The following is a 27,986-nucleotide window of genomic DNA, read 5'->3' as shown; positions in this document are numbered from 1 at the left end:
TGATCCCAAATCTGAGGATTCCAGGGTTGGATAATCCCCAGTCCCTGGGGATCTTTCAGCCCCATGGAGGCACTGAAATGTCCCCACGAGGGGTTGGGACAGACGGAATGCCAAGTTCCAAACTCCCAGCTCCCAGCCTGGCTTTCCCTGGATGTTTAGTGGGAATTATCCAGCACCATCCCACAGTTTTCCCAAATGCTTTTGAGAACGGATGTCTTCAAACACCAGATTCAGTGAAAATCTCTGGTTTAATCCATAAATATATTTACGTTCACATTTCCACCCCTCTGACCAAGGGGAAACCCACAAAGTCAGGTCGTAAATAGATTTTTTTTTTTTTATTATCATTTAAACCATTTTTTGGGAGGAGAGGAGGGAATGTGGGGTTGGTTTTGGTGGATTTTTTTAAGGATAGGGGAGGTTTAGGAAATTAAACCCGAGCTGAGCTCGGAGCTCTGTCTCTGCCCAGCTCTAGGCCCAGCCCTGGGAGATTTTCCCCTTTTATTTCTGGGAATAAAAATGTGTTTTCTGTGCATCCCTCCAAGCACAGCCAGAGCAGCTGAGGGCTGAGCGTGCTTGGGATGGATCCCTTGGAATTCCTGAGGTCCCATCCCTCTAAATCCAGCCTAACTCCTCCAGCTCTGGCGGAATCGCTCCGGCTTTGTACAGCCCCGAGCGCCAGCGGGAGCTGACCCCGAGCTTTTCTGTTCCCAATCCAAGCTGAAATGAGGGATGGTGCCTCAAATGTGGACAGGCCAAACATCTGGGAAGGGCTGGAATCGTTCCCATTAACGTGGACGCGGTTTGGAAGCGGCTCCCGCTTGGGAAGGGTTTTCAGCCTGGATTTGTTCCAAGGACACCAAAACCCAACTCCTGTTTTACTCCCGGCCCCTTATCAGATTTAACTCCACAGCTGCGTGTCCGCTGCCCCCGTTCCTCCCCCTGGGAGCCCACTGGGAAATGGAATCCTGGTTTATTTGGGAGCTGGGATTCATTAACCCTCGTTATGTCGTTTGCAGGGAGTTTGTGTCGGGAGTTAATTGGCCCTCAGCTGGTTCCTGTTACCGGCTTGGCAAAGGGAATGGACTGGAAAGGAGGGAAAAACCTGGATTTGGGATGGGGATGGTTTGGGGAGTGCAGGGAATCATGGAATGGGTTGGTTGGGAGGGATTTTAAGGATTATCCCATCCCATTCCATGGGTAGGGACACCTCCCATTGTCCCAGTGTGCTCCAAACTGGCCTTGGGCACTGCCAGGGATCCAGGGGCAGCCACAGCTGCTCTGGGAATTCCATCCCAGCCCCTCCCCACCCTCACAGCCAGGAATTCCCAATTCCCAATCTCCCATCCATCCCTGCCCTCTGGCACTGGGAGCCATTCCCTGGGTCCTGTCCCTCCATGCCTTGTCCCCAGCCCCTCTCCAGCTCTCCTGGAGCCCCTCCAGGCTCTGGAAGGGGCTCCAAGGTCTCCTGGACCACAGGGAGGGGAGATGCTGTCAGCTCCCAGCTCTCCCTGGGACAGATCCCTCCACACATTCTGGGATTCAGGCAGGATTTTATGGAGCCTGATGCCTGTGGAGGAAATCTCCGTGCAGAGGAGGAAGCAGCACGGGAGGTTGTAATTCCTAAGAGGAGAGGGGTCCTTGGCATGAAATTATTTAGTAGGAATGTTTTCCTCCTGGAGAGCAGCCTCATCCCTGAAGTCTGGGATGCTCCATCCCAAAATTGCTGCTTCCACGTGCGAATGTGCACGATGGGATCAGCCCCAGCCTGTGCTTCCTCTGCCGCCTCCAGGGATGGTTATCCCATGGAGGAGCTGCTCCCTGGGACACAGCTGCAGGGCAAACTGGGATTCTCAGGGCCAGGCTGAGGAAATTATGGATGCAGAGGAGGGTTTGGAACCGGAGTTTGACCTCTCTCTGTGCCCTCCCTGCAGGTGGATGCCGACGATGTCATCACCAAGGAGGAGCAGATCTTCCTCCTGCTGAAGGCCAAGGCCAAGTGCGAGCGCCACCTGAAAGCCAAGGTGCCCAAGGTGCACGGTGAGTGCTCCCAAATTCCAGGGCTGGAGCCCCACGTGCTGGGAGCAGGGAGGGAAGGAGGCACTCGGAGCATCCCAGCAAATCGGTTTTTCAGGATAGTCCATGGGGAGGAGGTTTGGAAAGCAAAGCTGTCCCAGACTTGTTCTGCTCTACAATTCCAAAGGCCAAGGGTCCAGGAGGATGCAGAATTGGTGGAATTATAGCCCTGGTTGTTATACCCAGTGCACAGGAGAGAGCACCAACCACCAGGGCTCCCGAGATCACACAATTCCAGAATGGGTTGGGAGGAACCTTAAAGATGTCATTCCGCCCCTCTGGAATGGGTAGGGACACCTCCCACTGTCCCAGGGTTAGACATCAGGGTATCCACTGTCCCAGGCTGCTCCAGCCTGGCCTTGGGCACTGCCAGGGATCCAGGGGCAGCCCCAGCTGCTCTGGCAATTCCATCCCAGCCAGGAATTCCCAATTCCCAATCTCCCATCCATCCCTGCCCTCTGGCACTGGCAGCCATTCCCTGGGTCCTGTCCCTCCATGCCTTGTCCCCAGTCCCTCTCCAGCTCTCCTGGAGCCCCTCCAGGCCCTGCCAGGGGCTCTGAGCTCTCCCTGGAGCCTTCTCCTCTCCAGGGGAACATTCCCGGCTCTCCCAGCCCGGCTCCAGCCCTGCAGCAGCTCCAGGTCCTCCTCTGGACTTGTTCCAGAGCAAAGTCATTATTCCAAATCCCAAAAATCCCTTGCAACCAGTGATAGGGAAAACAAAACATCGCTCTAAGACCTTTCTCCTTCCCCACTCTCTCTCTCTCCTCGGAAAGGCCCAAGCTCAGCTGAGCCTCTTCCTTCCACTTCCTTTCTATTTTGGGCTGGAAAATCGCTCCCAGCTGTGGGATTGAGGGGGAGGAGGAAGGAGAGAACTCTCTGATGTGGGGAGCAAAGCCCTCACTCCCTGCTGGCTCCTTCCCTCACATTCCCAAGTGTTAATTCCTGAGGGACCCTTCAGTCCCCGGGGTGGGCGTCCTGTCCCACTTCCCTCCATTTCCCGGGAAAATGGGACACGCCACAATGTCCCTGCACCTCAGCTCTCCCTTCCCTCGGGGAATGCTGTGGGAAAGCTCCCCAAATCCAGCTTCACCACCTGCCCTCCCGGTGCCTTTGGAAATGCCAGCAAGGGCCATAAAATCCCAGCTTTCCTTTGATTCCCAGCCTCCTGTTTTCCATCGGGAAACCTCAAGCCACATCCTCTGCTGCTCCTTTGTCCCCTCACCCCGTGCCCAATTAACACCTCGTTAATGAGCACATGTGCGAAGGCATTTCCTGCTGGTGTCTCTGCCCACCTGGTCCTGCTCCCGCGCTCCTTTTCCAGCTTTTCTGAGGCAGCATTTGGGATCGATCCCCCTTCCCTGTGGGCCGGGATGGGGAATGTGATTGACAGCTGGAGTTTGGGCTCTTTCCCAAACGGCAGAGCAAAGGGAGCAGATCCCAGGTGCAGGGAAAAGCAAGGCACAATTCTTCCCAAGAATATTTCTGGGTTTCCCATTCCCTGAACCTCAGAGAAAGGAAAAACAACATTTATCTCGTTTGCTGTGGCTGCGTTTGTGCCAAAGCAGAATGCAATGTGGAGATTGTTCACCCGCAGCGATGGTGTTTGGGTTCCTTGGCCTGTCAGGGCCAGGTGCGTAGCCCCACATTTCTCTTCACAGAGAAAAGCAAGGCACAATTCTTCCCAAGAATATTCTTGTCTCGTTTTCTGTGCCTGTGTTTTGCAAAAGCATACTGCAATGCGGAGATTGTTCACCCGCAGTGATTTGGGTGTTTTGGTTCCTTGGCCTGTCAGGGCCAGGTCTGTGTGTGTGTGTCAGGACTGAGGGTGACAGCCACGAGGTTCTGTGCAGGGTGAGCAGGGTTGGGTGCTTGGCAGATTCAGTTTGGATGTAATGTAACATAGTGTAATATAGTATAGAATAATATAGTATAATAAAGTAATTAATTAGCCTTCTGATATCAGTGGAGTCCTCCTCATCATTCTCACCCCTGGTCAGAGGTTCCCTGCAAAATTCTGTACCCAGGGATTTGGAGGTCCCATGGTTTTGGTTCTGGTTTGAGACCTGGGTCTGGGACTGGGACAGAAAACTTCCAATATCCTGTGCTTTAATCCCATGGACCAAACCCTGCCCCTGGAAAAAGCTCTCCTGAGCTCCTCAGACCCCCTGCTCCATACTTTACAGCAAATCCAATCCCAAATAGTCCAAGAGGAGGAATCACCTGGATTTCAAGGCTTTGGAGGCTTCACTCATTAGCAGAGGAGAATTAGATCCGATTAATCTGCACTATTCCAAAGGCAGAATTAATTCCCACTCAACCTTTTGCAAGGAATGTTTTTTTAGGATTTAGCACCCCAGAAATTCCCTTTGGGAGTTCCCAAACAAGGCAGGGATTTGCCAGACTGCCCCTGAGATGGTTTAAGGAGCTTGTGGTCCCAAAAAAGAGCTTTCCAATTTGGAAAAGTTCTTCCTACTTTTCAGAGAAGCTGCCATCTGCAGATTTTGGGATTTCAGATGCCCTTGGACAGAGGGAAAGCAGCTGGGTCCAGTGCTTTCCTCCTTGGATGATCCAGAGTTTGGGATGTGGTGTCTGTTTTGGGACATCCAGACCTGCGCCCTCCTCATCCAGAGGGAGGATCTCATCCTGTTACCTCTTCCCTCACTGCAGATCCCAAAGAAAAATCTGAGAAGGGCAACAATCCTCACCGTTATGCTCCAGCTCCTATTCACAGAAAGGATTTACAAGGAAAAATTTCTGAGGAAAAGTAGGGTTGGCTTGGAGCAAAATAAATCCCGGATGTGGTTTCTAGTTGATCTATGGTCATATCCATGCTGGGTTTGTCGTTCCAAAGGGAAAAGGACAGGCCAATAAAGAGGCAGAAGTTTTGGGGAGATCCTCAGGAAAACACATCCCACAGTTATCCAAGGATGGGATTTCTCCAGCCTTTCTTAGGGAGTGTTTTGTGGTCAGGGATAAGATCCACGTTCAGCTCTGCTGGAAGGGATCTCCCTGGAGAGCCAGAATCCCTCTGGGATCATCCTGGAGCAGCTCCAATCGAGGGCCAACCCTGCTGACAGCCCAGCAGTGTCGGATGTTTGGGAAAGGAGAAAGTTTCCACTTAAAATTCCTGACCCAACTTGAGGGGGATCTCTCCTGGGAAGATCCTCACCACAGGGGTCATAGGAAAAGACTCTTTGACCCCATTCCAAAAAGCAGGAACATGTCCTGGCTGGCAGGGTTGATATTCCAAAGAAAAATCTTAGGGAACAAAAAGATTTAAACCCTCTAAAATTTCAGACTTTCTTCAGCCACTCTTAATGTGTAAAAACTCCAAATCCCCTTTTTTTTCAGCCCCTAAAAAGGTTAAAATTCTGTTCTATGGGAGGATGAGGTCGCTCCTCTCCTCCTGGAGGGCTCACAGGGATCCTCTGGCCCCTGGCCACCTCCCAGGTGTCTCTGAGCCCTGGCTCCCGATCCCTGTGGCTCCCACGTGGATCTGTGCCATGGGGAGCCGAGGCTGAGCTGCTGCAGGAGCTTCCAAAGAGCCTCGGCAGGACTCGTGCGTCATCTCCACCTTTGGCTGAGGCACCGAGGGCTGGAGACCCAAAATATGAAACCAAAAAAAAAACCCCAAAACCCTTTCCCCACAAGCATTTGGTTTCCTCCTTTTCTCTTTTTTTCTCTCCCCCCCTCCTTTTTCCCTTAAATTTAGTCTCCAGATGAAAGCCTTTGGTTTGGGAAAGAACAGGAAACCCGAAAATTTCTCTTCTCCCGACACAAATATTCCATCCCAGCCCTGGTGGGCAGCCGATGCCACCCCAAAGTTAAACCTGGAAGGGGATGAAGTGAAATTCCCAGCCCTGAGCCATCAGACCTGACTTTTTTTTTTTTTTTTTTTTTTTTAATCCATGAATTAAAAGCTTGTCTTTCCCTGGTTTGGAAAAGGAGATGGGACATTTTGTGGGGAAAGAAGAGGGAGTTTTGCACAACCCTGTCATTAGCAAAGGCCATGGCCAACCCTTTCTCTGAGCCTGAGGTGTTGCAGCTCCAAACTGGGTTGTTTTTTTAATAAATAAACCTATTTTCCCAGGAAAGGTGTTATTTTTAGTTGGGGATCTGGGTCTATTTACCTGGGTTGTGCATCCCAGTTTGGTTTCACTGTCCCTAAAGGACCTAGAGCTGATTCCAGGCTCTCGCTGGCCTTGAGGAACCCCAAAATCTGCTCCTGGTTTCCTCTCCAGAGTGTCCAGCACCATTCCCTGATGCCAGCAGCTTCCAGAGGTTGGGAGAAGCCTCAGGCACCTCAGAAATTAAGGGAGACAGAGGCAGCTTAAGCCCTAAACACCCCAGCCCTCCATAAATCCATAATTTCTCCAGCTATTTCCATCTTCTCCCAGCTCCTGTTCTCAGTCCTTGCAGATGTGGCCCAAATTCCACCAAAAAAACCCAAACCATCCTTTGTGAACATATTCCCAGCACAGTTTTGGCTTGGAAAAGCTGTCACTGCCCCAGTGGACACCAGCTGGGGGGTCAGCATGGTCCAGGAGAGCTTCTAGGATGGAATTATGGACCAGGAGAGCTTCTAGGATTGAATTATGGACCAGAAGAGTGTCTAGGATGGAATTATGGACCAGGAGAGTGTCTAGGATGGAACTGTGGACCAGGAGAGCTTCTAGGATGGAATTATGGATTGGGAGAGTGTCTAGGATGGAATTATGGTCCAGGAAAGTGTCTAGGATGGAACTGTGGAGCGGGAGAGCTTCTAGGATGGAATTATGGACCTGGAGAGTGTCTAGGATGGAATTATGGACCTGGAGAGTGTCTAGGATGGAACTGTGGACCGGGAGAGCTTCTAGGATGGAATTGTGGACCAGGAGAGCTTCTAGGATGGAACTATGGACCTGGAGAGTGTCTAGGATGGAATTATGGATTGGGAGAGCTTCTAGGATAGAATTATGGACCAGGAGAGTGTCTAGGATGGAACTATGGACCTGGAGAGTGTCTAGGATGGAATTACGGACTGGGAGAGCTTCTAGGATAGAATTATGGATTGGGAGAGTGTCTAGGATGGAACTATGGACCTGGAGAGTGTCTAGGATGGAATTGTGGACCAGGAGAGCTTCTAGGATGGAACTATGGACCTGGAGAGTGTCTAGGATGGAATTATGGATTGGGAGAGCTTCTAGGATAGAATTATGGACCAGGAGAGTGTCTAGGATGGAACTATGGACCTGGAGAGTGTCTAGGATGGAATTACGGACTGGGAGAGCTTCTAGGGTGGAATTATGGACCGGGAAACCTTTGAGGATGGAATCACAGACCAGACTGTTCTCCTGGAGCGTGAGGGAGTTCAGCGTCATGGATATGAAGCGTGATGGACTTGAAGGAGCTGAACCAGGGATGTGGCCTCTTCCTGCAGAGTTTGGGCCTGGAGCTCCCAGTCCTGCTGAGGAATGTCCACAGAGCAGCTAAACAGGGTTTGGAGCACATGGGAGGGACAGACCTTGGGAATTACGAGAGACACCAGTGGTCTGTGGTTTAGATTTGTAAAGGAACACGGGAAAAGGGTGGAAAATATTCCAAAGGGTGGCTGAACTCTAATGCTAATTATCAGCCTTGTTTTAATGATTGAGACGGTATTTTGGATGGTATTTTTCCCTCTCAGAGGGAGGCTGGAGGGGTTTGGAAGGACTGGATGTGCTGGAATGAGGAAAGAATGGGATGTGCCAGCAGTGGCAGGTCAGGAGTTCCCAACGGGATGTTGGGGGTTGAGTTTCTGCTCCTGGGTTGGGAAGCTGGGGGGTGGATGGGCAGGGTCCAGAAGAATTGTTTTGGGATAGGAAGGGGGAAAAAATCATTTGGGGATTGGAAGGGGAAGGAATTGTTTTGGGATAGGAATGGGGGAGAAATCATTTTGGCATAGGAAGGGGAAGGAATGGTGGCTGGTGAGGTCAGGAAGGTGTCTCCAGAGCTGGGTCGTGGAATTGTCTGGAATGGAATGAGCCAAGACATGTTGTGACCTGGCCCCTGTGTCCATCCCCTTCCAATGTCTGTTTCCTCCAGGGCTGAGCATGGACAGGATGCTCTGTCCATGAGACACTGGGTAAAGAGCAGAAAAATTCTTTGAGCAGTGACAGACAGAAGCTGCATCCACCCATGGCCATGGAACTTCTGGAGTGGGTCCAACGGAGCTGAGCAAGGGCCTGGAGCATCTCGGTGCCCAGGAAAGGCTGAGGGAGCTGGGGCTGCTCAGCCTGGAGAGGAGCCCCAGCTGAGAGGGGCCCTCAGCCCTGGGTGTCCCTGGGTATCCCTGGGTGCAGGGAGGGTCGGAGCAGGGCCAGGCTCTGCTGCGGGGGCCCAGCAATGGCACCAGAGCCACGGGCAGGGACTGATCCCAGGAATTCTCCCGGCACGGGAGACAGAACTTCTGCCCTGAGCAGTGCCCAGCCCTGAGCAGAGACCAGAGAGGCTGTGGGATCTCCCTCACCGGGGATATTCCAGACCTGCCAGGATGTAATCCTGAGCCCTGTGCTCTGGGATGGCCCTGCTGGAGCAGCTGATCCACTGTGGTCCCTTCCAGCCTGACTCTGTTGGATCAGTGAGGATCCCACTCCTCACATCCTTCCATTCTGTCCAAGCAACGGGATCCACACACAGCCGGGTCACACAGCCGGGTCACAGCCCCTCTTCCTCCAGCCACACCCCCTGTAGACCAAGACAGCCCCAAAAGCAGCCCCTCATCCCCCCTGCCCTCACAGCCGGGTTTGAAATCCACCTGCAAACCCCCAGACTTAATTCCTGCCCTTCCAAGTCCCCATTCCTCCCTTTTCCTCTCCCAAAATGATTTCTCTCCTGTTCCAATCCCAAAACGATTCCTCCCCTCTTCCTATACCAGAACAATTCCTCCCCACTTCCTATCCCAATACAATTCCTTCCCCTTCCAATCCCAAAATGATTTCTCCCCCGTTCCTATCCCAAAACAATTCCTCCCCTCTTCCTATGCCAAAACAATTCTCCTCCTATGCTATCTCCAAATTATTTTCCCCCTTCCTGTCCCAAAATTATTTTCCCCCTTTCCTATCCCCAAATTATTTTCCCCTGTTCCTATCCCAAAACAATTCTCTCCCTTCCCATCCCCAAATGATTTCTCTCCCTTCCCATCCAAAAATGATTTCTCCCCCGTTCCTATCCCAAAACAATTCCTTCCCCCTCCAATCCCCAAATTATTTTCCCCCTTCCTATCCCAAAGCAATTCCTCTCCACTTCCTATTCCAGAACAATTCCTCCCCTCTTCCTATCCCAAAATGATTCCTTCCCCTTTCTATCCCCAAATGATTCCTTCCCCTTCCTATCCCAAAACAATTCCTCCTCCCTTCCTATCCCAAAATGATTCCTTCCCCTTCCTATCCCCAAATTATTTCTTCCCCCTTCCTATCCCAAAAAAATTCTCCCCTTTCCTATCCCCAAATTATTTCTTCCCCCTTCCTATCCCAAAAAAATTCTCCCCTTTCCTATCCCCAAATGATTTCTCCCTCTTCCTGTCCCAAAAAAATTCCTTGCCCTTCCTATCCCCAAATGATTTCTCCCCCTTCCTCTCCCAAAACAGTTCCTTCCCCTTTCCAATCCCAAAATTATTTCTCCCCTTCCTATCCTAAAACAATTCCTCCCCTTTCCAATCCCAAAATTATTTCCTCCCCTTCCCATCCCAAAACGCTGCCTCATTTGTTTCGGTGGCTGCTCCCGGCCTCCTTGCAGTGCTCCAAATGCCCTTCCCGTACTGGAGTGACCACAGTCGCACAGCCTATTCCAGCTGTGGTCTCCCGGGGGCCGGAATGAGCCGGGCTGATTGATATTCCGTGCCCCTGGATAAACACCTCCGGCCCGTGTTTGTGTTTGTGCAGCTGCCAAGGAGCCTCGCAGATGGTTTGGATGCCTTCTCCACATGCAAAGTGTCCCGTTCCTGCTGGAACAGGGATTGAGGCTGGGGGAAAGGGAAGGGAAAAGGGGGATGGGATAGGAGCAGGAAGGAGGGAATAACTGTCCATGCACCCTGAGCAGGGATGGCCCAAATCTGCTCCTGCTTTTGTCTCTCCTACCAAAGCAACCTCTGGGATTCTGGGATTCTGGCTTGGCTCAGGTGGGGGAGCGAAGTCAGGGAGCAAAATGAGGGATGCATTTGGGACAACCCCTTCCCAAAGTGTCCTGGAATTGTCCTTCCTGCCTCCCAGAGGGAAATCCTGCAGCAAGGACATCCAAGAGTGTTTTTTGCTTGTTCCCATCTTGGAATGACTTCATCTTCCACACCCTGAGATTCCAACCTTTAACGGGAAAGGATTGATCCAAGAGATGTCCTGGTGAACAAGAACCAGTGGGATCTGGAGGGATCCCATGCTTCCCTTCAGGTCTCATTTCTTCAGGAATGACATCCAAGAGTGTTTTTGCTTTTTTGCTTGTTCCCATCTTGGAATGACTTCAGCTTCCAAGCCTTGAGATACCAACCTTCAATGGGAAAGGACTGATCCGAGAGATGTCCTGGTGGACAAGAGCCAATGGGATCCTGGAGGGATCCCTTGTTTCCCTTCAGGACTCATTTCTCCAGCACTGAAGTGGTCGGTGATTGTCCTCAAATCACGAAGAATTCCAGTGCCATTCCCACCTTCTGTGTCCATATCCATGAGAAATGAAGCTCTGGATTCGGAAGAGGAGGCAAATCCCTGAGGGATAAACAGGATCGCCCCTTCAGCATTGCCTGGATGATGGATACACACCCAAAACACTCTGGGATGTGGGATATGTGTGAGATTTCCTTGTTTTTTAGCAGTTTATGAATTCTTTTGGACTTCCATAATCCTACTATTCCTTCCAAGGAAAGAAATGTTTGACTTTTCCAGTCCAACGTCCTGAACTACGTGGATCGATCCAAACATCACAGTGGAAGCCTCGAACTCAATTTCACCAAAATTCCAAGAGGTTTTCTATTAGCTTTTCCAACTGGATCCTTTGGAATTCTCTGTGCTTTGGAATATTGTTACCAGTGTCTCAGGAGGGACTGATTTATCATCAACAGGCCAAGCTTCCCCAGTTTTCTGCTTTCTTCTTGGAATTCAGCCTGGATCTCCTTGGAGAAATGACCGGGAGAAAAGGAAAACAAAGGGAGAAGCCAAGTTGTTGATACTGTGAATGTTTTTATAAATTCGTGAAAAAAAAAATGTTTGGAGGAGCTTTTGGGGCTAACAGACCAGAAAGGAATGGCTTGTTTGGATTCCAGCACAATGGGAAATACGGGATTTTCCCTTCCTGTTTTATCAGAGGTTCATGGAGTGATTTGGGTTTGGGAGGGGCCTTAAAGATTATCCCGTTCCACCCCATGGGCAGGGACAGCTCCCACTATCCCAGGGTGATCCAAGCCCTGTCCGACCCAGCCTTGGACACTTCCAGGGATCCAGGGGCAGCCACAAATTCTCTGGAAAGGCTGTTCCAATGTTCCACCATTATATAAAAAATTATTTAAAATTCCAGTTTTTATAATTAAAATTCATTATTAAAATTAATTATTAAAATTAAAATTGCCATTATAAAAACGTCTTCCTTGTAATTAGTGGGAATGAACCCTCCTGTGGTTTAAACCCATTCCCCCTTGTGCTCCCAGGAGTTCTCCTTAGACGGGAGGACTGGAGGGATTTGGGATAGGAGAGGAGGATGGTGAGGCTCCTCTCCAGGACACAGAGGGGACAAACAGCTTCTGGCTGTGTTAAACCCCAGGAATGTGGATCCAACAATCCCAGAGTGTGGCTGCTCCTGATATCAGTCCATATTTCCATTTGAAAAGGGTTTTCCAAGAGTTTCAGTCACTGTAGGAGCTCCTCAAATCATTCCAGGAGCTCCAGAGGCTTCTGGCTTGACCTGTGGATGCTCCTCACCAGGTTCCCCTACCTGCAATCCCTGTTCCCGACCCAAAGCCTCTCTCCTTCCCCTGTGGCTCCCAGGACTTTCAGGAAGCAGCTGTGTTATCCTGAATTTTAGGGAGGTGTGCAGGTGGCAGCTCCCAAATATCCACCCGCCCTTCCCTGAACTCATCGTCCATCACTGGGGAATTCCAGAAAGGGAAACCATCACTGAGATGTTTTATCCCTCCTCCACATTTTCCTGGAATGGCTTTTCCAAGCAAGGAATGGGGGAAGAGAGGCCAGAGACGATGGAGAGGAGGGGGAAGAGATTTCTCTGGGGGGGTTCAGGTCTTGGTAACAGCAACAGATCCCTCTGTTGGGAAGCTCAGACACTTCCCGAATTTTTGAGTCCCACTGGATTCTTATCAGGACTTAATACTCAGGATGACTCAGGATAATTCTTTGATGACTCAGGATTAAATCATTTAAGGAATCATTTCCATGCAGAGGTCAAAATTTTAAATGCAACCATCATCTTTTTAACCATTTCTAGGGCAGCTCTTGGCTCCCCAGATTGTCCCCCCAAGAAGCAGAAGTCCAGAGGTGCCCCACCACCGTTTCCTTCAGCTTTTGGGGAGGATTTGGGGGGCTCAAAGTACCCAAAAATCAATGATTGTGTGGTTTGTTATCGGTTTTTCCAGCACAAGGAGGATGCACCCACTACACTATTTCGCACTTTCTTCTTTTCTGGCCGCATATTTCGGTGGGATGAGAAATGAAACCTCTTAAAAGTGAAACTGCCCTTTGCAAATAGTGAAGATTTTGGAAAAGTGGGAGATTTTCCCTCTCAGAGCACATTTGGGGAACTGTTTTTCTCTCAGAGTTGTTTCTCCAGTGTGTTTCTTTTAATGTTTACTGAAAATTGATTCATTTTGTCATAAGAACTGACTTTATTTTAGGCAAGAGCACTTTGAGGGCTCCATTAAATCTTTATTTACTTTCTTGTCTGCAGAAAAGACGTCAAGGACATCAGCATTTTGTCCTGAGCCAAATTTTGTGGGGCCCTGTGTTGTTTTTTGGTTTTTTTCCTTTGCCTTTTGTACCTTCCAGAGAACTGAGAAATAAATAAACTCTTTTTTCCCCAGTGTAGATTATCCTGCAAATAATGAGCCAGAGGGAAGGGTTTTCCTAGTTTTCATGAATAGGAAATGTATTTTTCTTCTCCTAAGAAGCAGAGAAAGTGTGATAAATTATTTCCCTCTTTTTTTATCACGTGGATGTTGAGGAATTTTTGCTCCTGACCCACACTCCCAGTTGATGCTTTAGAAGAAAGGCTGCGATTTGTCTGGTCCTTTTCATCCACACTAAATTAGAGATAAGAAATCAGCTGCTAAACAAGGAGATTTTCAGTGTTTTTCCCATCCTAAACCCCACCAAACTGAATTAATCCGTGTCGGCTCTGAGCCTGGAGCAGCCAAAGGGCTTTGAAGCAATCCTGGTTTTCCTTTAATCTTGGGGAGTCACGTTGGTGAGGAAGGATGAATTCCTCCATGGTGGGAAGCTTTGATATCCACGGACCATGCTGAGATCTTGGCCCTGTTTGGATTTCCACAAGTTTGGAATTTTTTTGCAAGTTCCACAAGGAGTTTTTGGCAGATAAGAGCAGGTGGTTGTCACCATCAGATTTTCTGAAAAATCTCTTTGCCCAGGACTTTGCTCCTGGGAAGCTGAGAAGCCTCAGAGAAAAATGAAAACAATAATTATCTGACTTGCTTCTCCTGTGTTTTGCTGCTTTGGAATGTGGTTTGGACGCTGTTTACCAACAGGTGGTTGTTTCATTGGTTTCCTGTGAATTGTTTTTACTTAATGACCAATCACCATCAAGATGTGTCAGGACTCTGGAAAGAATCACGAGTTTTCATGAGTATCTTTTAGCCTTCTGTCTGTATCCTTTCTGTATTCTTTAGTTTAGTGTAATATAATATAATATAATATAATATAATATAATATAATATAATATAATATAATATATCATAAAACAATAAATTAGCCTTCTGAGAACATGGAGTCAGATTCACCATTCCTCCCGTCGACAGGGGTCTCAGAAAGTACCACAGGTGGTTCCTGTTCCTTTTGCTTCCCGGGTGACTCCTGTGTCCAGCACTCGATAACCTCGTGCCTGAGGGCAGACACAGCTCTGGGGGCAGATTTGGGGCAGATCTGCCACTTTGAGCGTTTCATTCTCAATATTGCGCTGCAGCTGGAATTCCATGGGTGGGTGGGTGCAGTTACCCAGCCCAAAGCCCCAACTCCCTGAGGACAGGAGCTGGGAGTGAGGGATGACTTGAGGGGTTGTGGAGCCCTTCAGAGGGACCTGGACAAGTTGGAGAGATGGGCAGGGAGGAAACTTCTGGAATTCAGCAAGGGCAAGAGCAGGTCCTGGACCTGGGAAGACCATCCCATTCCACCCCTGCCATGGCAGGGACACCTCCCACTGTCCCAGGCTGCTCCAAACTGGCCTTGGGCACTGTCAGGGATCCAGGGGCAGCCACAGCTGCTCTGGGAATTCCATCCCAGCCCCTCCCCACCCTCCCAGCCAGGAATTCCTTCCCAGTGTCCCATCTAAATCGACTTCTTTCAGCTCAAAGCCATTCCCTGTGTCCTGTCCCTCCATCCCTTGTCCCCAGCCCCTCTCCAGCTCTCCTGGAGCCCCTCCCGGCCCTGCCAGAAGCTCTGAGCTCTCCCTGGAGCCTTCTCCTCTCCAGGGGAACATTCCCAGCTCTCCAGTATGGCTCCAGAGCAGAGGGGCTCCAGCCCTGGGAGAAACTTCTCTGGAGTTGCCTCCTCTGGATCTCTCCAGCAGTTCCATATCATTCTGATCCTGGCAATCCCAGAGCTGGACACAGTTTGTCCTTGTGGAACAAAACTTGGGATAATTCACACCTTCTAGAGCTGTGACCGTGTTCACAGGGGTTCTTGGATGAGGGAAGAGACAAGAGTCTGACTCCATGTTTCAGAAGGCTGATTTATTATTTTATGATGTATATTACATTAAAACTATACTAAAAGAATAGAAGGAAGGATTTCATCAGAAGGCTGGCTAAGAATAGAATAGGAAGGAATGATAACAAAGGCTTGTGGCTCAGGCTCTGTGTCTAAGCCAGCTGGGCTGTGATTGGCCATTAATTAGAAACAACCACATGAGACCAGTCACAGATCCACCTGTTGCATCCCACAGCAGCAGATAACCATTGGTTACATTTTGTTCCTGAGGCCTCTCAGCTTCTCATGAGGGAAAATCCTAAGGAAAGGATCTTTCATGAAAAGATGTCTGCGACACAGAGCCACACTTTGAGAAGGAACTGACAATATTCCTAGGACAGGTTTCCCAACGGAATGCTGGTTCTTCACGGAGAGCCCCCCCAAGCCGGGGGGCCCCGGTGCCACCTCGGCAGGTGCAGTGACTCCTCTTTGTCCCCGCTCTCTCCCACAGATGGCTTCTGCCTTCCGGAGTGGGACGGCATCGTGTGCTGGCCCGAGGGCGTGCCCGGCAAGGTGGTGGCCATGCCCTGCCCCGAGTACATCTACGACTTCAACCACAAAGGTGGGTGTGGAGCCCCCAGCACAGGAAATTCCCGACAGCCAGGAAATTCCAAACTCCCCTCCCACTGGGCATTGGGTGTTATCCCACCCCAGCAGGCATTTTGTCACAAGCACGCTGATATCAGCTATTTCACTGAGCATAATTAACAACAGAAATAAAAGTTATATCCTTATAACAAAGTTCCTTTAACACCACACATGTAAAATCCATTTCAGTATTTGTGAAAAGCCAATATTATAATATACGGAGCCTATAGCAGGCTCCACCTGGGGACGAATTTCCTGCCATTTTCCTTCCGATTCCACAACTCCTCTCTCTCTCTCAGCAGTGATGAATTTGGGATGAATTTGGGATGAATTTCCTGCCATTCCCCCTCTGATTCCATGTCTCTTCTCTCTCTTGGCAGGGATGAATTTGGGATAAATTCGGGATGAATTTGGGATGAATTCTCTGCCATTTTCCCTCTCATTCCATGTCTCCTCTCTCTCAGGGCAGGGATGAATTTGGGATTAATTTGGGATGAATTTGGGATGAATTTCCTGCCATTTTCCCGCTCATTCCATGTCTCCTCTCTCTCTGGGCAGGGATGAATTTGGGATGAATTTCCTGCCATTTTCCCTCTGATTCCATGTCTCCTCTCTCTCTCGGCAGGGATGAATTTGGGATGAATTTGGGATGAATTTGGGATGAATTTCCTGCCATTTTCCCTCTGATTCCACGTCTCCTCTCTCTTGGCAGGGATGAATTTGAGATGAATTTGGGATGAATTTGGGATGAATTCCCTGCTGTTTTCCCGCTCATTCCATGTGTTCTCTCTCAGCAGGGATGAGTTTAGGATGAATTTCCTGCCATTTTCCCACTCATTCCATGTCTCCTCTCTCTCTCGGCAGGGATGAATTTGGGATGAATTTGGGGTGAATTTGGGATGAATTCGGGGTGAATTTGTGGTGAATTTGGGATGAATTTGTGGTGAATTTGGGATGAATTTCCTGCCTGGAGTTTTCCCGCTGACTCCATGTCTCCTCTCTCTTGGCAGGCCATGCTTATCGCCGGTGTGACCTGAACGGGAGCTGGGAGCTGGTCCCGGGCAACAACCGCACCTGGGCCAACTACAGCGAGTGCGCCAAGTTCCTCACCAACGAGACGAGGGAAAGGGTAGGCATTCCCATTCCTGCACACAGCAGGAATTCCTGGCCTCGTGCCGGGCCAACCCGCGGACCTCTGTCTCATTTAAAACCCCAGATGAGCTCCAGCTCATCTTCCTCCTCTTGGAAACCCGTCCTGAGCTTGCCAAAGCCACATCGTGCTTTGATGGGCAATGATTTGATTGGAAAATTGTCCTCAAAGGCAGAAAAGTTTCCTGCAGCTGCCATGATCCCATTCCTGAAGGGATCTTGGGGAAAATTGGAGCGGTCTTGGGAACGCTCAGAAGTGGTTGGAGGTTGTTCCACGGCATTGAGATTCCCTCTGCCACAGCAGGAAATCCTTTTACTGCCAGGTTGTTATCAAAAATTCCAATGTTTATGCGGCTGTCTCTGGGAGGGGATGTCCAAACACATGTGGAATCAAACCCGGAGCAACTGGCTGGGAGAGCTGGGAGTGTCCAGGAGAGGAGAAGGCTCCAGGGAGAGCTCAGAGCCCCTGGCAGGGCCTGAAGGGGCTTCAGGAGAGCTGGAGAGGGACTGGGGACAAGGGATGGAGGGACAGGACACAGGGAATGGCTTTGAGCTGAAGGAAGTAGATTTAGATGGGACATTGGGAAAGAATTCCTGGCTGAGGGGATGGAGAGGCCCTGACACAGGGTGCCCAGAGCAGCTGTGGCTGCCCCTGGATCCCTGAAAGTGTCCAAGGCCAGGTTGGAGCAGCCTGGGACAGTGGGAGGTGTCCCTGGCCATGGCAGGGTGTGGGAATGGGATGATCCTGAAGATCCCTTCCCACCCAAACCTTACTGGTATTCCATGATCTTGAATTAATTCTGATGTAGTCACAATTTGGAAACGGTGGCACAGTTCGAAGTTATAAAAGTGTTTAAAATATGGAGAGGGTCTGGTGAGCTCCTGGAAAAAAAAAAATTAATAATTCTGTGAGCCATAAATTTACAAAAATTCAGATAATGATAAAATAGCAGCTGCCAGAAATTTCTTTCTTCCCCGTGAGCCAGCCTGGGGCTCTGTAATTCTGGAAGTCTGGAAGGAATTCCATGCTAAGGTGACAGCAAAGCTGTCCCTCGTGTCTCTTGGGAGGATGTGGCCTCCTTGTCCCACAGAGAATGATGTTCCCACCCACACGCACCTGTAATTCCCAAAGAATTTGCCCAAACCCTCTGGTTTTTCAGTGGTTCTTGGAAGAGTCCCCTTGGGTATGTGGCATGGCATCAGGGACTGATCAGCTGCAGGGAGGATTATCCCAGACAGCTGGAGATAAGGATCTAACCACAACTTCCTTGAGGATGATCCAGGGGCCCTTTGGGACAATGTTCCTAATTTTAAATTTAACCACAGAGTAGGGTTTTTTGGAGTTGGGGTTGTTTTTGTTTAGGTTTTTTGTTGTTGTTCTTGGTTTGTTTGGTTGTTTTTTGGGGTTTTTTTTTTGCTTGGGTTTTTTTGTTTGGTTTGTTGTTTTTGGGGTTTTTTTATTTGTTGTTGTTGTTATTGCTTTTTTCTCCTTAAGAGTGAAGCAACTCATGAATGAAGTGGTTTAGGAAAATAAGGAAATGAGGGAAAGGAGGAAATGAGTTCACAGAATCACAGAAATTCTAGGTTGGAAGAGACCTTTAAGATCATCGAGTCCAACCCATGTTCTAATACCTCAACTAGATCATGGCACCAAGTGCCACAGAGTTCTTGGAGCTGCTGAGTGTTTTCTCTCGAGTGGACAAGGAGCAGAAGGTTGGTGCACTGGGTGCTGCTCCAGCCACTCCAGCAAAGGCCTGGATGACGCTCCCTTCCAGAACCAGTTTGGTGGGATTTTCCCAGTTCATAGTGGAAGGAACTCTTTTGGCCCTGGAGTTTTCTGGGAAGGTCCGGGAGCAGATGTTGGGGTCATGGAGCATCTTGATCAATGCACAAACTTTTGACTTCTCTGAAATCATCTCCCCCATCCCACACCCTGGGGTGGGAATTGTCCAGCTGGTTTCCAAGCTATCCCCCAGGGAAAGGACATCCTTCCATTTTCACCTCCCACTGGCAGGACTTGTCAGGGTGACTTGCTAAAGGAAGAGCACAAACAACAACAGAGAGTTGCCCGTTTTAATTTATTTTTTTCACCACAAGGAAGAAATGGAGACTTTCCACCTTCAAGGTAGTTTAAAAGGCTGAAAGCAAAATCTCCTGTGGTGGGTTTGATGTGCCTGCCTTTGTCTGTGTCCCCTGAGTGGTCACAGGGTGAGGAGTCTTTGCTTCTTTTTGCCAGGGTCAGGATTAAATGTGTGAGATGGAATTTCTTGTTGGGACTCAGATGTTTATCAGTTCTTATCTCTGTCACACTCTCACAAGCCCTGAGTTCTGCAGCGCTTCACTCCAACAAACTAAAAATGGAGCCCCATCTCTCTCTCTGCAAGGCCTTTGAAGGATCAACTGTCCAATTAACAAATGACACCGAAATTATCTTCACTTTTAACCCAATAACCAACCACCTGTGCCTGCAATTGGGACTTTTTATCCAATTACACAAAACCACCCAAACCCATGGAGGAGAAGGAGAAGGAGAAGAAGGATCAGCCTCCACCCCAAAACCTCCATCTTGCTTTATATCCATTCCTGTATTCTAAACCCTTAAACTCTGAGTTTCCCACCCTGTGATATCACACACTTCTGTCCAAACTCCACCCCCACAATCCCAGTTCTGTCATTCCATTTTGGAAGCTTCTCCAGGGCCTCAGGTCAGTGCAGTGTTCTCTTGGGGGTCAGTGCCTGGCAGCACAGAAACTCCCAAATTCTCAGTTTCCAGGGTTCCAACAACAGGGGTGTCACAGCACGGGAGATTTGAGCTGTGCTTCCCAGCACAGGAAGGTGTCACCTCGTTTTTATTCTCAACCTCTTGGAAAATTACTGCTCCTCATGAGCTCTCCCTTAGGGAGTCGTTTTACTAACCCATCCCAAAATCTCAGTCCTCATTATCCTGTAGCCAAAGCTGATGCATCTTTTGCCAGGAACTTTCTGTCATAGCTACAAACGTGAATGGAATAATATTTAGACAAATTAAACCATCATCACTGTTCAGATTAAATGACCAGGTTGGTCTTACTTGAAGTGGTGCTTACCTAGGGCAAAGAGAACACGGAAAAAAATTGATGTTTCTGCCAGCTTTGAAATCATATCTTGATCAAAAAATGCTTTTTCATGACATCTATTTATCAATTTTTATTCTTATTCTAATTATTAATTTTATATTTGCAAGAGGTTTCTTCCTTACCTCAGCAATTCTGTGCCTTGTCACAGAGTTCCCTGATTTTATCACAGAGGTGGCTGAATTTTTGTGACAATCCAATTATTGTGAATTATTGTGACATCCACTGCAGGTCTCTTGGGCCTTGGGCTATGAAAACTACTCTGGAAATAAAAGAGGAGGAAAAAAATGTTCTTTACCCCTCAGTGTTCTGATGCCTTTAGTCATGGAGAGCACACAAGGCCTCTTGTCACACTTAAATGTGGCACTGCAGCCCTGAGATTAATAAACCTTCCTTTGATATTTCTTTTTCATGGGGTAGATTTTCAACATCATCTCTTTATTATTATTATTATTATTATTATTATTATTATTATTATTATTATTATTATTATTATTATTAGCCTTGTATTTGCAAGAGGTCCTGCTCTCAGTGATTCTGTGCCTTGTCATGAAATTCCCTGATTTTATCAGAGGTGGCTGAATTCTGGTGACAAATGAAGCACTATCTGTGCATCTTCTGCAGGTCTCTTGGGCCTTGGGGTGGGAAAACTATTCTGGAAATAAAAGAGGAGGAAAAAAATGTTCTTTTTCCCTCAGTGTGCTGATGCATTTACTCACAGAGAGCACACAAGGCCTCTTGTCACACTTAAATGTGGCTCTGCAGCCCTTAAATTAATAAACCTTCCTTTGATATCTCTTTTTTTCATGGAGTAGATTTTCAACGTCTCATTATATTATTATTATTATTATTATTATTATTATTATTATTATTATTATTATTATTATTATTATTATTATTATTATTATTATTATTAGCCTTGTATTTGCAAGAGGTCTTTCCCTCAGTCCTGCCCTGCCCTCATAGCGATTCTGTGCCTTGTCATGAAATTCCTTGAATTTATCACAGAGGTGGCTGAATTCTGGTGACAAATTTAGCACTATCTGTGCATCCTCTGGAGGTCTCTTCGGCCTTGGGCTATGAAAACCACTCTGGAAATAAAAGAGAGGGGAAAAAATGCACTTTTTCCCTCAGTGTTCCGATGCCTTTACTCACAGAGAGCACACAAGGCCTCTTGTCACACTTAAATGTGGCACTGCAGCCCTGGGATTAATAAACCTTCCTTTGATATCTCTTTTTCATGGAGTAAATATGTCCAGAGATGTCAGAACAGGGGAATTTGGCCACATTGAGCCGTTGTCTTGAGCGAGAGATGGTTTTCTATTATTATTTCCCTCCCTGGGGAGCAGCATCTTTGCGTCACCACCAACAGCTGCATTTACCCAAGGTTTTGCCAGGAGATTGTGGCTGACTCCGAGCAGATGCAACCAGAGGGAATTTTAAGAAACTGGGCTTTTAGGAAAAAAAAAAAAGAAAACCAACTGTCTGTGGCTATAAATATATGGATTTGCTGGCTATCTCTGGAAATAGGCCTGAACCTATAGATAGCTGGAGATATCCACACCTAAATAAACACCACGTGCGTGCACACATCTCCAGCCAGGGATGTTTGTTTAGGTGGGGAGTTTTCCCATTTTAGCCATGCTGGGATAATTTTAAGATTGGCCAAAGCAGCAAACAGAGGGCCCCAGAGCAAGCTGGTGTCCTGCCCCGAATAAATGGGGATTGTTTCACACAGAGCAGCTCGGAAACCACTCTCTGCAAAGAGCAAAGTGTGTTAAAGCCATCAGAGCCTGCAGAATTAACAGCTCGTAACTGCCCGGGGAGCAACTGCTCCTGGGCTGCTTCCTCAGGGAAAATTGCCGCTGCAGGATGGGAACTGACAGCCCTGGAGGCCGAGTCCTCCTTTAGTCAGGTAGGATGAAGCAATCCAGGGAAGTGTTTCCTCAAATTCCTTCCAGATAATGTTAAAGAGGGAGGGAACGATCAGCTGGAAGTGTCCAAGGCCAGGTTGGATGGGGCTTGGAGCAGCCTGGGACGGTGAAAAGTGTCCCTTCCATGAGGGACAAGACCATCCCATCCCACCCCTGCCATGGCAAGGACACCTCCCACTGTCCCAGGCTGCTCCAACCTGGCCTTGGACACTTCCAGGGATCCAGGAGCAGCCACAGCTTCTCTGGGAATTTCATTCCCATGCCTCCCCACCCTCCCAGGGAGGAATTCCTTCCCAGTATCCCATCTAAATCAACTCTCTTTCAATCTGAACCCAATCCCCTCATCCTGTCCCTCCATCCCTTGTCCCCAGTCCCTCTCCAGCTCTCCTGGAGCCCCTCCAGGCCCTGCCAGAGGCTCTGAGCTCTGCCTGGAGCCTTCTCCTCTCCAGGGGAACATTCCCAGCTCTCCCAGCCTGGTTCCAGAGCAGAGGGGCTCCAGTCCTGGAGCAGCTCTGTGACTTCCTCTGGATTTGCTTCAGCAGCTCATATTTACTGTGGATTTGTTCTGTTCCCACATTCTTCCCTAAGCATCCCTTCCTGGCCCTGAAGGAGATGGGGAGCAGAGTTAAAAGGACCTCGGGCCTGGCCCTTCTCCTTTGTTCCCTGAATTCCCTTAAAACCAGGAGGGAGGGTGACCTGTATTCCTGGAGCTCCTGAATCTTTGGATAAAATGCAGCACAAATGATGAGTGATGGACCTCAGGCAGGTTTTTAGCCCATTTCTCCCCAAATTCCATACAACCACAGACTGTGGCTCCCTTACCTTCCACACATCCAGCCAATAGAAGCAGGATCATTTTTCACGTCACTTTTTCCATCAGTGGCAGCAGCAATGGCATGTTTGGGTCAAAACCCAGGAATTCCCCTAATTCCCATCTCTCCCAAAAGAAGAGAGATGCCAAACACAGCTGGTTTTAAAGCAGGTCCAACCCATCCTCTTTCCAAGGGTGAGCTGAAGGGTGAACGGGATCTCCAGCTCCCAAAATCCCGGGGAAGGGGAGTCAGAGCCAGCAACTTGGGAGGTTGGCTCAGCTTGGGAACCACCACCAGCAGGATGGGCCATGCTCAGATCCAGCCCCAATCCCGTCTTCATCTGCTCCTGCTTGTCTGTAGCGTGAGGGTTTGACGGCTGCCTGGGAACTCGGAGGGGCCTGGAGAATCCGCCCCTTCCAAACACAATGGGAAGGGCCCAGCGTGTTGCAGGGCTGCTTTATCTAAACCCCATTGTTCCAAGCAGCAGTCCTGGAGCTCTCTGGGGTCCTGGGAAAAGCAAACAACTTTGTGGAGCCTCAAAGTGACGGCACAGGAACGGGTTTGGACTGTTTTATCCCCAATTTCCACAAAGGAATGTCAGTGAAGTGTCAGGCGTTTGCAGCAGGACACGGGCAGAGGTTTTAGAGTCTGTGGAGGAATAAAAAATAATTATCTGGGAGATGTTTTGTTCATAATTTCAATTAACCCCGAGGTGCCATCCTCATTCCATGCCTATGGATTTGGTCTGGTGCGTTCCTGGAAATAGAATCCGAGAATCCTGGAATGGTTTGGGTTGGAAAGGAACTTAAAGATGATTTTTATGGACATGTGTGTCTAAATTGGGGTGCCTGAGAGTACACTGGAGTGTCTGAGGCTAAATTGGGGGTCCTTTTGTGGGAGCTGATTCCCAGACTGGGAGGATTTCAGAGCCTGGAAATCTGTGGATGAGGGGAACAGAGTCCTGCAGGAACGGGGTCATCAATACTCAAAGTTTTCCCTGGGGCTTTGGAAATCAGTGCCTGTTCTGTGCCTTCTGTGTCTATCCCATTTTGTGAATATCCCATTTTGTGAATTTCCCATTTAGCTTTTTATTCAGTCTCATTTTCCTGTAAAAAAAAAAAAAAGACAAGAAAAGCAAAGACAGAGATTTTCTGGCTTTGTTTATCACTCAAAGCAGCAAACCCCCCATTCCAAACGTGTCCTTAACGACACCTGAATCAGCAGCTCAGAGAAACTCTGCAGAAATTCCATCTGGGAAATCCTTATTTATGCTTCCCTATGCTGCTGATCCCACCTTTCACAGCCTTCCCATTCCTCAAAAAACACTGGATCCCTCCCAGCTTCACAACCCAAGTGCTGCTGGTGTCTTGTTAAAGGGGAATAAAAAGGATGAAAGGAAAAATTTGGATACAGGGCACAGCTCCATGAAACTCAGGATAGGATTTGCCACCAGAAAATTCCTGCTCCGTCTGGTTTTCCTTTTCCTTTTGCACACATGGCAAGAGTTGAAAGAGTGGAGGGTTCCTGCAGGAATCTAATTCATGGAATCCTGGAATCCTGACTTGATTGGGGTTGGAAGAGACCTTGAAGTCCAGCCAGTTCCAGCTCTGTGTCACGGGCAGGGGCACCTCCACCGGCCCAGGTTGCTCAAAGCCCTGAATATTCTGATTAAATTACAATTAAATTGAAACACTTTGGTTTAGTTATCACACTTTATAGACCAGGCTATTGTGGCAAGGCCAGGTTTGGCCTCTTCCAGCAAGGGATGACCAGGGATGGTCAGTCTCTCCTCAGGGTGGACTTCCAGGAGACTTCCAGGGAAATTCCCGGAGTGGGTGGATCTCCAGGTTGTGTCCATGGCTTGGCCATCGTGGCCTTTGTGGTTTTCTGGGAATTATTTGACTTCCCATCCATCTCAGCTCCCCAGGGACACTCCTCAGACCATGGAGATCATCGTTGCAGCTGGCAGATCATTCAATATTTTCCTACCTGGAGGATCTTTCCTGGTTGTTCATTGTGGTTTTCATGGAGCTGGGACCTCCTTTGGGACACATGGAACTCCTTTGGAGATTTTGTCCCCTCGTGGATAAATCCAGGGAGGAAAAGCTCCTGGGAACTCCAAGTGAGGGAGAAGTGGAAGTGGAGAACCTCAATTTTTTGTTCCAAAGGGTTTCCCCAAGGATCTGAGCACCCCCTCCAAGAAATCCCATTTCCCAGGGGTTTTCCAGAGTGACTCCAGGTGGGATTTGGGGCACCTCCTCCTCCAAGGAGAGCTCCAGGAGAAGCTTTCTGTGTCTTGGCTCTTGGTGCTCAACCTCCTTCCAAAGAGAAGCCCTGTGGTCAGTCAGGGCACTCAACTTTCCAAAACCTCCTGCCAATCCAGAGGCTCTTCCCAAGGACATTCCCAGCCATAGGAACATGGATCTTCCCGGTGAAATTTCTGAATGGGGCTCAGGGATGTTTCGTTAAGGCCTCACAACTTTTGTTTCACTGAAAAATTCCAACCTTGGAGTGAGATTATTATTACTATTATTATTAATTATTATCCTTTCATTTTTTACTATGGAGGCAAACGTTTTCCAGCTCCAAGAGGATTCCAGCTTGGCAGCAGGAAAATCACACACCAGGATATTTTTCCCTGAAAGCTTTGAAATCTCTTCTTCTTGGCTTTTCAGGGCCCGCTGCCTGCACAGACAGATCTATAAAAATCTATAAAAATATCCCATAAATACGCACAGACACACTCAGTAAATTAATATTGGCAAGGGCTTCGCTCCTCCAGCGCAAACCGCAGAGAAACATTCCCAAATCTGCGGATTCTGATGTAATAGGGCTGAGGTTTGGCATTCCAGGACAGCGTTCCAAGCCTCAAATCCCAATCAGAGCTGTCATTCAGAGCCCAGCATTCCTGACATTACTGCAGCCCCGTGGGCAGGGCGAGGGAGAGGAGGGAATGAGGAGAAAGATGCTGAATTGGTTGGGTTTTTTTGGGATTTTTTGCTAAAATCAGTCTGGGAAAGGCAGGGCAGGCTGGGATGGGGGGCAGGCATTTTAACCCTTTCCAGGAATCCCTGAGTTCAGCTGCAGGATCAAGGAAAACATCCTGATATTTAATGGAAACCTCAGGGTTTCAAGGGCAGCTTTGGAAAATAACAGCGTAAAGCTTCCTAAATGATTAATTATTAAGCACTGTTCTGCGACAGAGCCTTTTCCAATGGGATTTTGGCAAGCTCAGGTTGTGTCTGGATTGGATAACCACGGGCAGAGGCTGCTTGGGATTTAAAAGAGGGAAAAATAAACGCAGGTGATTTTTTCCCTCATATCCCATAGCCAAAGTATTTCTTTCCCCGGTTTTCTGGTGTGGGTTACGCTCCCCCAGGCTGCACATCAGTCATCCAGCAATGGCTAAATTGTGCAATTCCAGCAAAATTCCCAGCTCAGCAGGCATTTTGTCCAGGTGAAAATTCCCAAGTGATCCCTGGACTGGGCCGAGGGTTTGTAAAGCGCTTTGGGTTCCTTTGGGATGAAAACACTGTGAAATTCCCAGGCATGGGATTAACCCCACTCCATCGTTAATCCCTTGCAAAATTCCCAGCTGAGAAGAGATTTTGTCCAGGTGAAAATTCTCAAGTGATCCCTGCGTTGGGCCAGGAGTTTGTTGGTTTGTTGGAACCACTTTAGGCTCCTTTGGGATGAAAACGCTGCAAAATTCCCAGGCATGGGATCAACCCCATTCCATCATTATTCCCTTGCCAAATTCCCAGCTCAGCAGGCATTTTGTCCAGGTGAAAAATTCCAATTGATCCCTGAATTGGACCAGGAGTTTGTAAAGCACTTCAGGTTCCTTTGGGATAAAAACACCGCAAAACTCCCAGGTATGGAATTAACCCCACTCCATCGTGAATCCCCTGCAAAATTCCCAGCTGAGCAGGCATTTTGTCCAGGTGAAAATTCCCAAGTGATCCCTGAGCTGGGCCAGGAGTTTCTTGGTTTGTTGGAACCACTTTGGGCTCCTTTGGGATGAAAACGCCGCGAAACTCCCAGGCATGGGGTTAACCCCACTCCATCATGAATCCCTTGGGAAAATCCCACCTCCCCACCTCAGGGAACACAAGCCCCACTTCCCAAGCTGCCAAAAAAGACGGGATTCCCGAAGGATCTGGGCTCTGCGTGCTGCCAGGGTTGTGTGGTGCAGGAGGGCCGCGTTCCCCATGTGACGCTGTTTTCTCCATCGTTTCTGCTGCAGGAGGTCTTTGATCGCCTCTATTTGATTTATACTGTTGGATACTCCATCTCCCTGGGATCCCTCACAGTTGCTGTCCTTATCCTGGGATACTTCAGGTAGGCGGCTCTGTTTTTACCTAAGCGACACCGGAGAAGCCGCGGGTTTTTCCGGAAGGATGAAAACTGGGGTGGTGCAGTTCAGGAAGCCACCAGTGGTGGTGGCATCGGTGATTTGGGCTGCTTTAGGGTATCCCAGGGCAAACTTCCTGGGGGATGGCGGGTGGGATTTTGGAACTCCTTCCACTTCCCTCAGGTGGAGTTTTCCAGGCCCTCTTCATAGCAAATGGGAAGAGGAGCCTCTCCAGGAATCCCTTGGAATACTGTCCAGGATTTTCTGTCCCTGTTGTCCTGCAGGTGACTGGCTTAGCTTTAGATGGCTGATTTGCAGAGAAATAAGATTCTCTGAGGGAAATCCCACTCTAAATCCGAATGTTCGTGAAGGATAACCCAGTTGAAAGGGATGGAAAACTCCCAGGCGGATTCCTCCAATCTCCCCACACTGCTGCTCTTCCCAGGGATCCAAAACTGACCCTCCTGACTCCATTGTGTCCCCTCCCTTCCCACCAGCCCTTTGAAGGGATTTAGACCCCTAAATGCCACTTTGAACCCTCATTATCCATTCCTCCATCCACTGTTGCAGCTTCCATCCCTGGAAGTGTCCAAGGCCAGGTTGGACAGGGCTTGGAGCAGCCTGGGATGGTGGAAGGTGCTGGGGTTGGAATGGGATGATATTTAAGGTCCCTTCCAGCCCAAATCATCCTGGGATTCTGGGATTCTTGCTGGCGCAGACAGCATGGGATGGGAGGGATGAAATGTGTCACCCACATCCAGGGATTTGTCCTTTGGGAATGTTCTAGCTGGTGACCCCATAGAGCAGGGTGACCCCAAACCCTGAGCCCCAGATTTTCTTCCCTTCAATTTCTGCTCGTGTCTTCTCCTAAAAAACCAGCAGGACTTGGACAAGAGCTGGTGGGGGCCAAAACAGCCACGTGGTGTCTGCAGGGGGTTTGGGAAGCTTGAGCCAAGCCCTGGACACGGAACACTGGGAATGAAATGTGTGGCTTTGGGCTCTGAAAGTGCTCAGAGCTCTCAGCAGACAGC

General features: G+C 48.9%; 1 protein-coding gene across 1 annotated transcript in view; it reads left to right on the top strand.

The window, feature by feature from the left end:
* Positions 1-27,986, top strand: part of PTH1R (parathyroid hormone 1 receptor) — a 90,342-nt gene that overhangs the window by 39,694 nt on the left and 22,662 nt on the right. Inside the window, exons 2-5 of the mRNA XM_066552971.1 lie at positions 1,935-2,040; positions 15,457-15,567; positions 16,604-16,722; positions 26,848-26,942. Coding sequence (XP_066409068.1) covers positions 1,935-2,040; positions 15,457-15,567; positions 16,604-16,722; positions 26,848-26,942 — 431 coding nt within the window. The remainder of the gene's footprint in view (positions 1-1,934; positions 2,041-15,456; positions 15,568-16,603; positions 16,723-26,847; positions 26,943-27,986) is intronic.

The sequence above is a fragment of the Molothrus aeneus genome, chromosome 1 (assembly GCF_037042795.1).
Source record: "Molothrus aeneus isolate 106 chromosome 1, BPBGC_Maene_1.0, whole genome shotgun sequence".
Classification (NCBI taxonomy): Eukaryota; Metazoa; Chordata; class Aves; order Passeriformes; family Icteridae; genus Molothrus; species Molothrus aeneus.
This window is presented reverse-complemented; position numbering and strand designations above follow the sequence as displayed.